This window comes from Geotrypetes seraphini, chromosome 2, assembly GCF_902459505.1.
Source record: "Geotrypetes seraphini chromosome 2, aGeoSer1.1, whole genome shotgun sequence".
Taxonomy (NCBI): domain Eukaryota; kingdom Metazoa; phylum Chordata; class Amphibia; order Gymnophiona; family Dermophiidae; genus Geotrypetes; species Geotrypetes seraphini.
Window position 1 is genome coordinate 45,616,639 of NC_047085.1, and position 16,057 is coordinate 45,632,695.

The following is a 16,057-nucleotide window of genomic DNA, read 5'->3' on the forward strand; positions in this document are numbered from 1 at the left end:
TCTCTTCAGTGAGACTGGGGTGTCCGGCTGAACGGTGCCGGCTTTAGAGGTTACACCTGGGCCCCCCCAGCTCCCTGCCTCACCCTCCCTCCGGTGATAGAGGGTTTGACTTAGTCCCTGTTTTTTCTTCTTTCCCTTATTTAAAAAAAAAAAAAAAAAAAAAATACAAAAAGGGACGGAGCAGTTGCATTTCTGCCCTGCTAGTGCTGAGCAACCGGCATTTGCCGGTGTCTACCGGCACTCCTAACAAGGTTGTGAGTATATGTTTAACTCTTCTTGTATTTGACCTGCGGGTGCTGTTTTGTGCTGGGGTGAGCTCAGTTGGTTCACTGTTAAGTGGTTCTTCTTGCTAGAACTTTTCTTTTGTTAGCCGCTGTTTTCTTGTGGGGTAAACGTTTGGTTTTCTCCGGAGTGGCTTCGGTGCAGGGCTATACTTGGTTAAGGGAGCCGGTGCCTTCCCACGTGGCAGAAGCACACGCTTCTTTCTTTCCCTGGCAATAGAGCTGCAGTGGTTGTAGGTTTCTGGGGCTGTTCCTCCTCAGCGTTACAAAGCAGCCAGCCTCGTCTTGACATGTTATGCTTCCTAGTTTCTGCGGCAAACATAGGGAGTGGGAGTCCAAGGGGGTAGCAGCGTGGCTTCTTTCTCGCCTCTGGTTTCTCTTTTTTTCAGGGTTTCCCATGGCTAATGATGACTTGGCTTGGCCATCTCACGCTCGCTTTCAGGGCGCAGTATTTGTAGACTCTCTGGATTGGCTGCGCCATTTTTGCTAGGCGGTTCTGATGAGTCTGTCGTCCGCCGAACTGTTGAGTTTCTTGGTGTCTCCGGGTTGCTTACCTAGAGTCCGATCAACATGCTTATTTGTACTACTTTGGTATTACGACCTCACTTTTGAAAGGTCTCGTCTTGCGTGTAGGGGTTATGCGCTGGCAGGTTGTTTCTTCTCTTATTCTGGTGATACAGGCGTATTCCACTGTGGCTTCTGCTTCCTTTTGGAGATTTTTTCCTTCTTGGGTAATTCTCTGCAGTTGCACCCTTCCTGGGTTCTTTTTTGGCACTAGTGTATTGCCAAGGGCTTGGCATTCATTTCCCTTCAGCTTCAAGGGCTTGTTATCTTGCTCTTCGCTTACTTCTCAGCTTCATGTAGTTCAGTTCCTAAACGGAGTACGGTATATTCGTACACCTCGTAGTAAGCCCTGTTCAGAGTGTAGTCTTAAGGTACTTCTTCGCAGTTTACCGAAGGCTTCGTTTCATCCTTGTCTTTTGAGACGCCAAGAGGCTGTGCCGTGGCACACGTGGTGTCTTGTGGCCATGGCTTCGGCTCGGCGGTTTTCCGAGTTGCGGGCCTTGTTTCGGCAGGGATCCCTATTTCTGATTTACACAATCTGGAGCGTCAGTTCGGACGGTACCTCCAGTTCTTTCTCAGGAGGTGTCATCTTTTCTTTTATGGCATTCTCACGTTTCCTTCCTTCTTCATGGGGGGCCGTGCTGTTCACTGCATTTTTTGCATGTACTTAGCTTTCTCCACGGGCTAGAATTCTCATGACTTTTCGTTGTTTAGATTGCCTTTTTTGTATTCTTCATAGCATCCAAAGCCTCCATCGCTCGATGGGTTCAGGAGGACATTATTTCTGTTTGCTTGATGCGGTTGGCGACAGATCTTCATGGCCATTCCGACTGAGCGCTGATTACTTCTTGGACTCGGTCCAGAGGTGGTTTTTTCCTGGGAGGGGCTTGGTCTCGCGGCTACTTGGTCTTCCGAGAGTGCTTTATCTTAGTTTTCCCAGTTGGATACGGGGGAACGTGCGGTGGTTGCGTTTCGTGCTTCGGTTGTTGCGGAGGCAGCGTTTGCTTCCCACCCAAATTGAGGATTGCTTTGCTACATCCCATTGGTCTCTGGATTCATCTGCTGCTGTTGCTAAGGATGAAAAATTATGTTCTTACCTGTTAATTTTCTTTCCTTTAGACGCAGAAGATGAATCCAGAGCCCCACCCTTTCTGGATATTGTCTGTCGGTTTTTTCTTTTGCAGCTTTCCGAGTTTGTTATTGTTGATGGTTGTATTTTGTATTATTGCATTTTGTGATTTGTTATGGGAAAGAAGTTTTTTACATGTTATGCCTATTGATGGTTACGGATGCTTGGGCAAGGAGCTATATTGATGATAACAGGAGAAATGCCAGCCAATAGAACCACCTGTCAATCAGTTTCTCTATCTCCACCTTCTGGTAGATGTGGGCTATCTCCATTGGTCTCTGGATTCATCTGCTGCGTCTAAAGGAAAGAAAATTAACAGGTAAGAACATATTTTTTTCCGTCTCTCTCCTGCTCCTTCCATCCTCCCTGAATTCCCCTGTCCAGCAACGCCCCTTCCCTGCTTCCCTCTGTCCAGCAGTAACAGCATCCATAATTCAGCAGCTCACAATCAATACGTTTGCCACCCACTGACCTTCACATCAAAGTTGCATTCGTATCATCGAATGAGAGCAATGAAGGAGTCCTTGCCCGATGCTGCCAGGGGACCTCAACTAAGAAACCCTGTAAAGAGCAGCAGCAAAATCAGCACAATAGTAGCCCTTCCTCTATAGAGCAAGCAGCCGCTGCGGCCTGCAGGCACCAACAACCGCCACGCACGTGCCAGAAGCCAAGCCGCAAGTGTGGGGCCGTTTCTGCCCGAAGTTTATTTTTAATTTTGAAGGTACCACGGCAGCTCCCCTCATGATCGCCGCCTTCATCGAAATCCTTCGACGCAGGTGCATCTCGTGAGAGGACCCACTGCAGCGGCGCGAGGTGGAGAGCAGGGAGGCTTGTCTGGCACGCATGTGCACTCCTACCGGCCACAGCCCGACAGATCAGATCTCAGGGAACACGCCAGTAAGAGTGCGCATGTGCGCTTAACATTTTATTATTATAGATGGTATTGTAATACTGTAACAGTCACTGATTTCCAATTTTTATTTGCAACAAATTTGCAAGCAGGTACATTTTTCTGTTAAGCTTTTTACTCTCACATACCCACCCTCTACTTCCACTTCTGGTTAAGGTAAATTTCAAGAAAATGTTTTCATTTATCTTAATAGTTACCGTCATGGCTTCAAACAAGTGACTGCAGCAGAGCTACACCGGAAGGATCAAACAGCAGTAAGTAGAAGTCGTCTGACTATGGTGGTATAGAAAAATAAAGTTATTATTATTATATCTTTGTATGTGGTTTGGAATTTTTCTTCTCTTATTTTTTTAACATATTTCTGTAAAGCTAGGCTCCAGAGCTCACTGGCAGAATCTCTACCTTGAAGTCCAAAAAGTGGTCATTTCAGATATCAGAAGAAAAGTTGCTAAAGTCCTCTCTACAGATCGTTACTGAGACCTCAGTTCAGGCCCTGTTTACCAAACTGTTAGACTTTAACACGGCAATTCACGCATGACAAAGTAAACTTAAGTGCCTTTTTTATTTTTTATTTTTTTACAGTTACCACATGGTAATTTGCCCTTTGCAATTAATGCAACAAGTGATGCAGCCCAGTTGTGCCCCCCCTGAATAGGTACCTAATCACATTGAGGGGCATAATCAAAACATGCGTCTAAGTCCGATTTGAATGTATGGCGCTACACGGCCAAAGTCAGCAGTGGGAAAATGCCCATTTTTGAAAAATACGTCTAGAATATTTCTTTGTTTTGAAAATCATCATCTGGACGTCCAGGCTATTGTTCTTCCAGACTGCCAGAATGTCTATCTTTATACCAAAATTTCATCCAAATCCCAAATGCCCAGAACAAGATCATTTGGACATGGGAGGGGTCAATATTTTAATGGACTGGCCACTGAGACATGGCAACAGAGAAGTGGGGCACCTTACAGCGCACTGCTGTGAACTTCACAAAAAGGGTGCCACATAAACATCTCACCAGAACTTCCTTATAGGTTATAGTGAGCTCCCCAAAACCCACTATGCCCACCTGTCTACAATCCCAATAGCCCTTATGACTGCAGGTGGCACCTATATGGCAGTAGAGTAGGGTTTGGTGGGTTTTGGTGGGCGCACATGTTCCACCATAAATGTAGTGGTTAGAGTGGCTTATGGGCCTGGGTCCCCTGTGGTTCATTAGCCCATCCCCCATGCTATTTAAAAGACCTGTGTGCAGCTATACCAGGTGCTGAAGTTCTGGAGACAGTACTGTATGTACCTTTTTATTCTGATCTTTGTAGAGTGTGTTGGGGTCTTTACTTTGTCTCTGCAGTGGTTATTTGGTCACTTTGGATACCTTTTTGGCACTTATACCTGTTTTCACATCTTCTAACTCACAACGTTTAAGTTTAAGTTTCGTCCATGGTGTCTAGTAAAACATTCGATTATCCCTACAGGACAACTACGGTAAGTCTAGGTCAACCCACAACCCGCCCACATATTGCCCTAACCACTCCTCCAAATACGCCCCTTTTAACTCTGGGCGGCATTCAGAGCATAAAAAGTCCTGTGACACATCCAAAAAGTCAGTTTGTTTATCGACACTTGGATGACCTGGCTTTTAGGTCGTCCAAGTGCCTACTTGTTCGGGGTTTTAGACGTGTTTAAGTTTTGATTATGAGCCCCATTGTGTTAAAGGTTTCCTGCATTATCCGAACCGTAAACTGCTGGAAATACCTCCCAACAATTAATGCAGATGTTTTGTGCTTATTGAGCATTAATTTTACAATTAAAACATAGTGACTGTAACATTTTATCACATTTTAAGGATCACAGAGTACTACATTAGGTTCTAGAAATTGTTTCTTTACAAAAAATCCTAGATAAAGTAGAGACAGACCAGAGGAGGGTTGCTGAAATGGTACAGAATCTATACTTTGAGTCTTAAAATGGATTTAAATATGTATACTCAGAAGAGGGGAAACATCTAATAAAATCATTTAATTTCCTCAGTGTTATAAAGAATATGCAAGAAGTAGGAATTATTACATAGAAAAGAAGTTACGGAACATGTGATCATGCAGTAAGCTGAAAGAAGACAAATTGTAGAATAACAAAGATTTTTTTCAAAGAGATAGTGGCAGATACATGTAAGTGGAAATGGCGGAGGAAAAAACAGCATTGGAAATTAAAAGAGCAAAGAATAGACATAGAGGATCCTTAGTTATAGAAAAATGAATATAAAGCCAAAACAGGAGGCTAATCTTTCTGCTTTGGAAATGGTTGGAATATAATCGTGCTCCCGTTGAGGTTAGTTAGCAGGACACTGTCCTCCTTCTTATTATGCATGTTCTCAGTCTCAGTAGAAGGTCCCACGTAGGGATCCTTCTCATCTCATCCAATAGCTCTCAGAGTCTACTCTTGGATCTTAGTCAAAATGCCAAAAAGCAGAGTAGTGGTGTTATGACAGGAAGGAAATGAGCAGATTAGATGAGCATAGAGATTTTATTTTATGTATGCATTTATTTGTATTTAGCACATACTTTTTTCTAGTATAATTCAAGCCGTTCAAGTATAGTCAGTATTTATTTGTTTTCATATTCCATGTTTCTATGGATAACCAGCTCATGATGATATCTGCATTTTTAAATTCACTGCTCTCTATAATATGGATTCACAAGAGGCAGGTCTTGTCAGACAAATCTGATCAATTTCTTTGATTGGGTGACCAGAGAATTGGCTAGAGGGAGTGTGCTAGATGTGGTGTATTTAGATTTAAACAAAGCCTTTGACACCGACGTCTAATAAATAAACCACACAGACGTCTAATAAATAAACTGAGTGCCCTCGGGATGGATCCCAAAGTGACAGGCTGGGTCAAGAACTGGTTGAATGGAAGGCGACAGAGGGTAGTGATCAATGGAGATCGCTCTGAGGAAAGGGATGTTATCAGTGGCTTGCCTTAAGGTTCTATTCTTGGGCCTGTTCTTTTAAACATTTTTATAAGCAATATTGCTGAAGGGCTGTTGGGTAAGATTTGCCTCTTTGCGGATGATGCCAAAATCTGCAATAAACACCCTGGAGTAGACACGAGGAACAACCTAGCAAAGCTTGAAGAATGGTCTGAAATTTGGCAACTAAAATTTAATGCTAAGAAATGCAAGCTCATGCATTTGGGCTGCAAAAACCCGAAGGAACAGTACAGTTTAGGGGGTGAAGAACGTATGTGCGCGACAGAAGAGTGGGACTTGGATTTGATTGTATGTGATGATCTTAAGGTGGCCAAACAGATTTAAAAGCTGATGGCGAAAGTTAAAAGGATGTTAGGGTGCAAATGGAGAGGTATGGCCAGTAGGAAAAGGAGGTATTGATGCCCCTATATAAGACTGACGAGGCCTCATTTAGAATATTGTGTACAATTCTGTAGACCGCACCTTAAAAAAAATATAAAAAGCATGGAGTCAGTCCAGAGGAAGGCTAGTTGGTCTTTGTCATAAGGTGTATGGGGACATACTTAAAGATCTCAATATGTATACTTTGGAGGAAAGGCAGGAGAGGGGAAATATGATAGAGACATTTAAATACTTACGTGGCATAAATGCGTATGAGTCGAGTCTCATTTGAAAGGAAGCTCTGGAATGAGAGGGCATAGGAGTAATCTAAGGAAATACTTTTTTTACCGACAGGTCTACCCCCCCATTTTTTTTTTCAATGACACAGATATGTGTTAAACAAGCAAAATATCTGTCCATTAAAAAAATGAAAACAAAAAAAAAGTCTCCCTCTGCCGATGACGGCCAATGACCCCCAACGAACCTGGCACCAGGAATCCCCCCCAAGAGAAAATTGGCAGGAGGAATGCCCACTCCCTCTTGCTATTCCATCCCCACCACCCCCATGAGAAAAAATTGGCAGGAGGGATGTCCACCCCAGTACCTTTGCTACCCATTGGGAGCTGGAGAGAAGCATGTCCTCCAGCTCCAATCCCCGCCCATGGAAAATGACATGCCTTCCCCTCCCCAGTGTACCAGGTGATGCACGAGGAGGAGCCTAAGGCTCTGATTGGCTCAGATGCCTAAGGCCTCTCCCCCTAGGCATCTGAGCACATCAGAACCTTAGGCCCCTCCCCATGTATCACATGGGATACAAAGGGAGGAGCCTAAGGCTGTGCAAATCTTTTTCATGCAAATTTGGTAGTGCATCAGTCGCTGTTCCACAGTCGGCCAGAGAATCGGCTAACAGCAATCCAGTTGGTATTACCGACTGACTTTAGTGCAAGAAGCACTTAGTTGGCCTTTACAATAGTAGCAGTGTTTACTTCAGCCAAGGGAGAGGAGGAAGACCAGCTGTAGCCCATCAAAGCACATCCTACTGGCCACCAAACCCTCTTCTTTTTCTTTCCCTGCCACTGAAATCAAAATAATGACAGCTGCAGGCAGGTTGATGGCAGCATGGGGACATGGTGAGAGTGTTCACTGATCTATTCTGTTTCTTTTACCCTTTCTTTTCCATTTCTTGTTGTTAAAGCATGTGAGAAGGGAGAGGGACAACTGTTAGAGCCAGGAACTTGCTCTCACTGTGTTCCCCTTACTACCACCCTGATTATGAATTTGGGACAAAAAATTTCTATAATCTCCCATAGAGCAATATCTTTTTCAGGACCATTGTTGTATAATATGGGCAGAAAAACCAAATCTTACGCTTAGGTATATATTTCACTACAGAGTTGATTTATAAAACTGAAGCTAGGTTAGTGAATTGGGTCAGAGGAAATTCGGGTTGCTAAGTGGTCGGGACTTGATCGGTGGGCTTAGTGAATCTAGCCCTAAGTAGGTGTTTTAGCTTCATTACTTGTTGATTTTCCTGCCATGCTTTAACTACAACTGTACACTAGGTGGTGCTGTCTCCTAACATTTGAGTGCTTAAAAGACAGGCGTGCAATTTCAAAACAAAAAGTAATATCCATACTCACCCATTTCAAATGTGCAGTCGCTATTTATTAAATTGTTAAAATTGCTTCCTTGCAATTTCCCTGAGTTCTTAGGAGTCCTAACTCCAACCCACTTCTAAAGCACCCATATCTGTTTGTCATTCCCGCTATAGTTCCTACCCTATCTGCCTTATCATTCCCTCTGTAATTCTTTACCTGAGCAAAGTGTTTAGATTCACCCTTTTTGACCTGTTTGTCTGTCACAGATTGTAAGCTCTCTCAAGCAGGGACTATCTCTTGTGTGTTAATGTACAGCACTGCACGCATCTGGTAATACTATAGAAATGATAAGTAGTAATAGTAGCATGTTAAGAAAAGTTTCACAGATTACCTCTTTTTCATTATTCCCCTCTTTTACTAAGGCATGCTAGCCGATTTAGCACACGCTAAACGCTAACATGTCCATAGAATATAATGGGTGCTTTTGGGACTTTAATTATGATGAGTAAATAGTAATTTTGTCATATAACTGTTACTTCATTTGTTTTATATTATGTTGACTCACTCATATTCTGTACAAGAAGATTATTCTTGATAATATGTTTAAAATTTAAATAAAGATTAAAAAAAAAAAAAAAAAAGAATATAATGGGTGCGTTAGCATTTAGCACGTGCTCAATCGGCTAGCACGCCTTAGCAAAAGGACCCCTATGTGATTTGCTCATAATGTCACAGATAATGTACCATACAGTAAGTACATGAAGTCCTTTATATTATATTATATTATATTATATGGATGTGTTAGCGTTTAGCATGTGCTAAATCGTCTAGCTCAGTGGTTCCCAATCCTGTCCTGGAGGATCCCCAGGCCAATCGAGTTTTCAGGCTAGCCCTAATGAATATGCATGGAGCAGATTTGCATGCCCGGCACCTCCATTATATGCAGATCTCTCTCATGCATATTCATTAGGGCTATCCTGAAAACCCAACTGGCCTGGGGGTCCTCCAGGACAGGGTTGGGAACCACTGGTCTAGCTGTTATGAATATTTTGTTTGTTTATTTTAAAATTTTCTTCACCACTTAAAGCCTAAGTGGCTTACAACGTAAACATACACACATGTAATCAGTAATAATATTTTTTCTACCTAATCCTCTCAGCTCTTCTAGCTGTTAATAAAACTAGATACAACAGATTCTCAAAATCTAAAACATCGCTACCTAGTAAAAAGCTTTCACAAACAAATACGGTTGTAACCAGGGTTTCCAAGGAATTGCAGGAAAGTAACTGAAAAATTGAAATGTTAAAACTTACAGCTGTAATTTTCTCTCTGCATTAGCAAAAAGTACACACGCACTTTCTGCTAGACAGACCCCAGATTTTCTAAGCAAAAGTACATATATTCACATTGAAAATTATCCTAGGGAAAACTATTCATGCACATTTACATTTGGTATGGTTAATTTTGGGGTGAAGATGTATGTACATTTATTTAACTTTTCAAAAAGTGTGTTCAAAACTAAGGGCTCCTTTTACGAAGCCGCGTTAACGGCTTTATGGCACGCAACTTTTTAGTGCGCGCTAACCCCCGCGCTAGCTGAAAAACTACTTACTGCCTGCTCAAGAGGAGGCGGTAGCGGCTAGCACGCGCTATTACGAGCGTTAAACCGCTAACGCGGCTTCGTAAAAGGAGCCCTAAAACAACCTAATCCAGTTCACCACTTTGGGTTCAAACTAGAGGTCTGCTCGGGAACGGAGATCACGGGAATCCTGCGGGTGTCCCGCGGGAACCCCCCCTAACCCACGGGACTCCCACGGGGACCCCCCTCTAGCCAACGGGACTCCCATGGGGATGGAAGGCTTTGGAAGCAGGGTTCATCCATATAATATAATGGACACGTCAGCCTTACTAAAAGAGGGGGTTTATAAGTTAATTACCTAAACAGAAAACAAAAAAAGGGTTCCACCAAAGAGATTCCACAAGGAAAACAGCAGCGCAAACACAAAAGAAACTGTGGAATTGATGATCCTGTCAGAAGTAATTGCTGCTTTTTATGGGGACGGGCGGGGATGGAGGTAATTCCTTGCGGGGATGGGTGGGGACTGAGAGGATCCTGACGGGGACGAAGAGGATCCTGGCAGGGACGGGTGGGGACGGAGAGGATCCTGGCAGGGACGGGCGGGGATTGGTGAGATTTCTGTCTCCGTGCAACTCTCTAGTTCAAACGTCAGCAGGTCAAGTTTGCTCAAGATCCTCTTGTGAGGAACCATGTCAAAGGCTTTGCAGATTTCCCTACAAACTCACCTGTGAACAAAGCAGCGTGATAGCTTTTTTTTTTTTTTTTAAATAATTTTTATTAAACAGAATAGCACTGTACAGCCACAAAAAACAGTACAATACAGACATGGCAAGGAAGCTATTTTAATTTAATTTATTGCAGTGTTTATATACCGCTAAATGGCTTCAAAACGGTTTACAAAAACAAATAAAATCTGATTTATGCAATGGCCAAAGGTTAATCAGGTACTTTAAGTAAATTCCCTCTATGTCCCAATGGGCTCACAATCTTAACTATGAAAAGGAATAAACGAACAAGCAATTATAATTATACATACCAGGAATAAAGAAAGGGAAGAATGAGAAAAGAACAAAAAAGCACAACAGAAAAGAAAAAAACTCTAGAAGAAGTAAAGTTACTGGGCAGATAGATAGTTAACAAACATGTAAGTTTTAAAATGTTTTCTGAAGATGAGGTAGTTCAGTTCTGTTCTTAAAGGGGCTGAAGGTCATTCCAGGTTCTGATAGCAGCTAACGTAAAGAGGGTGTTGAATTTTAGAAGTCCTTTCACAAAGCCGTGCTAGCGGTTTTATCGCAAGCACCGGATTAGCGCGCGCTAGCCGGGAATCTACCGCCTGCTCAATAATAGGCAGTAGTGGCTAGCGGGTTAAGGCCCTAGCGCAGCTTTGTAAAAGGAGCCCATAGTCCACTTAAAGGGTGATTAAATAAAGCAAAAAAATGGAAAATAAGGCAATGTATTTTTATTGTAAATATTTTTGACTAGTTTTTGAAGTTTCCTTCCTTAGGTCAGGACAGTGTGCAGAAAAAGAAGAGAATATCAGGATATATAAGTAAGACATAAAAGCATTCCAGTGCAAGACTTAAGGGGAAAGGGAGCAATAAAAACATAACCTCTTCATCTGACCTCCTGCCCTTCATCCATGGACTACAAAGACTTGTATATTGGTAACTGAAGTACATCCAAAAGGTTGACCCTTAGTACTCCACAGAAATAAAAATCTAATAAAACCAAAGACACTGTGGAGAAGATGATCAAGATGCAGGCTTTATTAAAAGTTCAATCCAATAATCCACAAAAAGAAATATCTAGGACCCAAACCATTGGGGACTGTGGACCCAACATGGTCAGTGTTTTGACAAAACTGTCTTCCTCAGGGGTCCCTAAAGGTCCTGATGCAGAAACTCATGGGGCAGAGGCTAAAAATGACTCTTGGCAAAACTCTGCGTGGTTTTGGTCCTAGCTATTTCGTTTTGTGGATTGTTGGATTGAACTTTTAATAAAGCCTGCATCTTGATTATATTGGTAACTGAACCAGTCTGGGTCACTCCTTAGATCTATGAATCAAAACTTATTGACAATACCCTCGATCAAGGATCTATACTATCCTAGAAATTCTATTTTTTCTGTAGTCGCACCCTCGCTTTGGAATTCAATGCCACTTTATCTCCGCAACAAAAATTTCCAAAATAAATTTAAAACGAATCTTAAAACATTTTTTTTTTTTTTTAAACATGCCTATCAATAAGAGGGGGGGAAAAAGTTTTTAAGAAGCGCCATCCCTGTCTCCCTCTCATTATTCCCTATCCCTTCCTTTTTATTTTTATTTACACATTGTAATTAAAACTTCCCTATCCCCTAGTACCTTTCGTCTCTAATAAGTCTTAATTTGTCATAGTTTTAGTTTTACCCTCCTCTTATTTTATTTCAACTAAATCTTAAATTTTTAATATTGTAAACCGTCCTGTTACATGTGATGGTCGGTATATCAAGCCATAAATAAACTAGGATGAAAACTTGCATTGTAATCTTGTACTGATATCCGTTCTGCACTCTTTGGGGACAACGGGATCGAAAATAAGATGGATGGATGGAAGGTAATAAAGCAGTATTTTATGGAAGACTTCTTTTCAAAACTAGAGCTTTGTATCAGTAACCCCCTTACGCTCAGAAAACGAAATCTCCAACACTTGAAGTTAAAATAACAAACTTTACAACTAATGAGAGAGGGCGTAGCAAAGACCTGGGTTTTGCTACCACATTATACATCATATAATTCTATAGTTTTGTCACCTTCTGTTCACCTCATTCATCTCTCCTGTGGCAGATCCACTGCCCGGGAGCCACATAGCAATACTGTTTGAGCTGCAGTCTTTTGATATGCATATCAGGGCCAGGTAGGAAAACACTACGCACTAAGGGCTCCTTTTACTAAGGTGTGCTAGCGTTTTTAGCGCACGCTACATTGCTGCACGCGCTAACCTCACACTGCGTGCCAAAAACTAATGCCAGCTCAATGGTGGCATTAGCGTCTAGCGCACGCGGCAATGCTAAAACCACTAGCAGCAATAAAAAGTGGCTAAATAGTTAATGGCAAAACAAAGAAAACTGAAGACGGGCGTACAATGATGCAGGCAAAGTTTATTATAACAATAGATAAAATGCGGTTAAAAACATCACCTAAAAGCAAACAAGTTGTTTTATTTGATTTAATAGGACCCCTGATGAAAGCGTGTTTTCCGAAACACGGGCCGTGTCGGGTCCACTTGTTTGCTTTTAAGTGATGTTTTTAACCGCATTTTATCTATTGTTATAATAAACTTTGCCTGCATCATTGTACGCCTGTCCGCAGTTTTCTTTGTTTTGGTTTTGCCTTCGTATTCCTGACTGCAGACCCTTGTTGGTTCTCCCCTTTGTTGTTTGCTCTTAATAGTTAATGCACCATCAACAAAAATATATAAGTCCCAGTATGGCAATTCTTATGTGAGCCAAGTATAGGATAATCAAGCCATTGTGACATCTCTGATTAGGTTGGCTCTTATTGGTGGAATGAGGCATTATGACATCACAATCTCAGCTCTGGAATGTTGCTACTCTTTGAGTTTCTGCCAGGTACTTGTGACCTGAGTTGGCCACTGTTGGAAACAGGATACTGGGCTTGATGGACCTTCGGTCTGTTCCAGTATGGCAAATCTTATGTTCTTAATTAGCAAAAAATTATTAATACCGGTGTGCGAGTGTTTTGCAAGACGAGCAAAACATTTGCAAAATCGGCGCCTCGGAAACCAAGCTTGCCTCGATTTGTGAGCGGCGTCCCCCGCAATCCGGCATCCTCCTGCTCGCGTTGCACCCCACCGCCGCGATCTGAAATCCCCCAGCACCCACCCGAATACGCTGCTTACCCCCATCTGGCCACCGGCACCGGCACCAACACTCAGGACATGCCAGTGCCGGTGCCCGAAGATCTGCGTCTTCTTCTTTGCTGGGCCTTGAGCATCTGCGCATGCTCAAGGCCTTCAAGTTCACGCTCTCTCTGAGATTCTCGGAGATCTCTGAGAATCTCGGAGAGAGCGTGAACTCGAAGGCCTTGAGCATGCGCAGATGCTCAAGGCCCAGCAAAGAAGACGACACAGATCTTCGGGCACCAGCATGTCCTATACATTGGTGCCGGTGGCCAGATGGGGGTAAGCAGCGTGTTCGGGTGGGTGCTTGGGGTTTTTAGATCGTGGTGGGGGGTGCGACGCGAGCGGGGGGGGATACCGGATCGCAGGAGAGGGAGGGTGGCGGATCGCGAGGGGGGGTGGCGGATCACGTGGGGAGGGCCTTCAGGGGGAGCAATGCCGGTTCTCGGAAGGGGGGGGAGAGCAGCGCCGCTGTCCTCGGGGGGGGGGTGGGGGTGGATGGGAACATATCAAGCAAGTTTCCCTTAGTTCCTATGGGGAAACTCGCTTTGATATACGAGTATTTTGGTTTACGATCATGCTTCTGGAACGAATTATGCTCATAAACCAAGGTACCACTGTATACATATAAACATACAAATTCATTACCTCCCATCATGCTAGAGAACTACAGATCAGCATTTTAGTAAAGGTTTTTGTAAAGGGCTGTTGCTTCTCACCTAAGAAAATCTCAGGTGTCCTTTTAGTAAGCTGTAGTAGTTTTTGCATGGGTGCATGCCACCTATGTGCTAAATTTTTTTTTTTTTAGTACATGGGCATGGCTTTACTTATTGGTTAATGTTTGGACACTGCCACTTGCTGATTAGTGTAGGATTAGAGCATGGGGCCCTATATCCTACAAAATAGGTGTCAGTAAGTGCTCATGTGCTAACGGACACATGCTAATGGGAAATTGAAGAAATAGGAAAATCGTCCATTTCCCAGTAGAGCTAAAAGTGGCCTTAGCATGCAATGTAGGCACGCTATAGAGAATCAGGCCCTAACTGCCTTTATGAAGAGATTTACCCAAGATGATATACAACAGATATAGGTTTGATATATACAACTTTCATTGTGTTAATAGTGTAAAAAGAGTAAAATGGCCAAATGTCAGCATAAAACACAGTTAAAACAATGATATAATAAGGCAAATTAAATCCTAATAAAGTGCTCCCCTGGTCATTCGCGAACGGCAATTCGTGGCCCCACTCATTCGTGGTATTTTCTGACTGCAAATGACCAAGCAGGAGAGGGTGGCAGGAGAGAGCAGCCGGAGCGCCGGCGAGTGAAGGAAATCACTCGCAGTATGCTCCGACCCCCTCTTCCTGCACTAAAGTCAGACTTCACCAATAAGGAGCTGCGTTGACACGCATTTCCTGATTGATGAGGCCCGACTTTAGTGCAGGAAGAGGCGGTCAGAGCATGTCCTTCACTCGCTGATTTTCAAGATTCGCCAATTTTCAAGATTCGCGGGGGTTCCGTTCTCGGGGGAGTACTGTACAAGCAGAAATATGATAGTGTCTGACATAAGCAATTTAAAACAACATTGTACAATATAACAAATATGATAAATGTCAGCAGAATATAAATGATATATCATAATAGGGCAGCATGTTAGAATATTTGCCTAAGTATGATACAAATTCAACACAATACAATGGAACATCATAATAGAGATACAAAATGGGTAAGACAGAAGAATTGGGTTAAATAAGTGGAATACAGAAATAATCTGGATGAATACAGGTAGCAGTCAGGGTCTTCAGGAGATTTGCACCACCCCCTAAAGGCCCTGAGGGCATTGCTCTGAATTTGATTGGTTGAGCAGGCAACAGGCAGATGCTGTTCAGCCAATCAAATTCAGATCAGTACTGTCAGGACCTTCTGGAGGTTCAGAGAATCCCCAGTCCAAGAGCCCTGCTTTTTTTTTTGTTTACATTTTCTTTGATGCAGCAGGCTGCCTACTCAACAAATCAAACTGCATTAAGCAAAGAGTAAACAAAAAAAAAAAAGCAGGGCTGTAGAACTGGGGAATCACTGAATCCCCTGAAAGACCTCACCACACGCCAATGCCAGGTAATTTTAGTAAACAGTCCAGTAGTAGCTATACAACTGTACTCAGTTGTAGGCAGTGAGATGATGTGCTAAGACCCAACAAAGTCCGTATTTCCAAAATTCCTGTCTTCATCAGCAATCCATATATCCAAGAATCACATCAGCTGCACAAGTGAGTTTGCAACACAACTGGCATGATATCTAGACTGAAGGCAAATCAAATGTACTGCTGAATAACATCAACTTATTGGGATACAAAAGTCAACTTTTTAATCTTTTGCATTTTTCTTACAGATTGTGAAATTAGCTATTTATGGAATGCTACCAAAGAATCTACAAAGAAGAACTTTGATGCAAAGGTTGCATCTTTTTCCAGAAGATGTAAGTTTATGATTTTGTTATATGAATTTCATTTTTTTTTTTAATTTCTTTATTCATTATAAATTTTCAAACAAGTGTACAATAAATCACTTCATAATATACATTTCCACTTGAAATTATTACAAATTTCACACCACAAGAATTATCTCCCTCAACCCCATACATATATCTTTATAAATATCCAACACTTTTAAAAACCCCTCCCACCCCCCACCCTCCACACATACATAATAAATGGGGTTAAATACAATTTATTTATTATAATAATCTA

At 42.4% G+C, this 16,057-nt stretch overlaps 1 protein-coding gene across 2 annotated transcripts in view; it reads left to right on the forward strand.

Annotated features, from left to right (window-relative positions):
- Positions 1 to 16,057, forward strand: part of MRPL13 (mitochondrial ribosomal protein L13) — a 66,922-nt gene that overhangs the window by 30,540 nt on the left and 20,325 nt on the right. For both annotated transcript variants that reach the window (XM_033933249.1, XM_033933250.1), the window contains exons 4-5: positions 3,078 to 3,138; positions 15,700 to 15,786. In XM_033933249.1, coding sequence (XP_033789140.1) covers positions 3,078 to 3,138; positions 15,700 to 15,786 — 148 coding nt within the window. The remainder of the gene's footprint in view (positions 1 to 3,077; positions 3,139 to 15,699; positions 15,787 to 16,057) is intronic.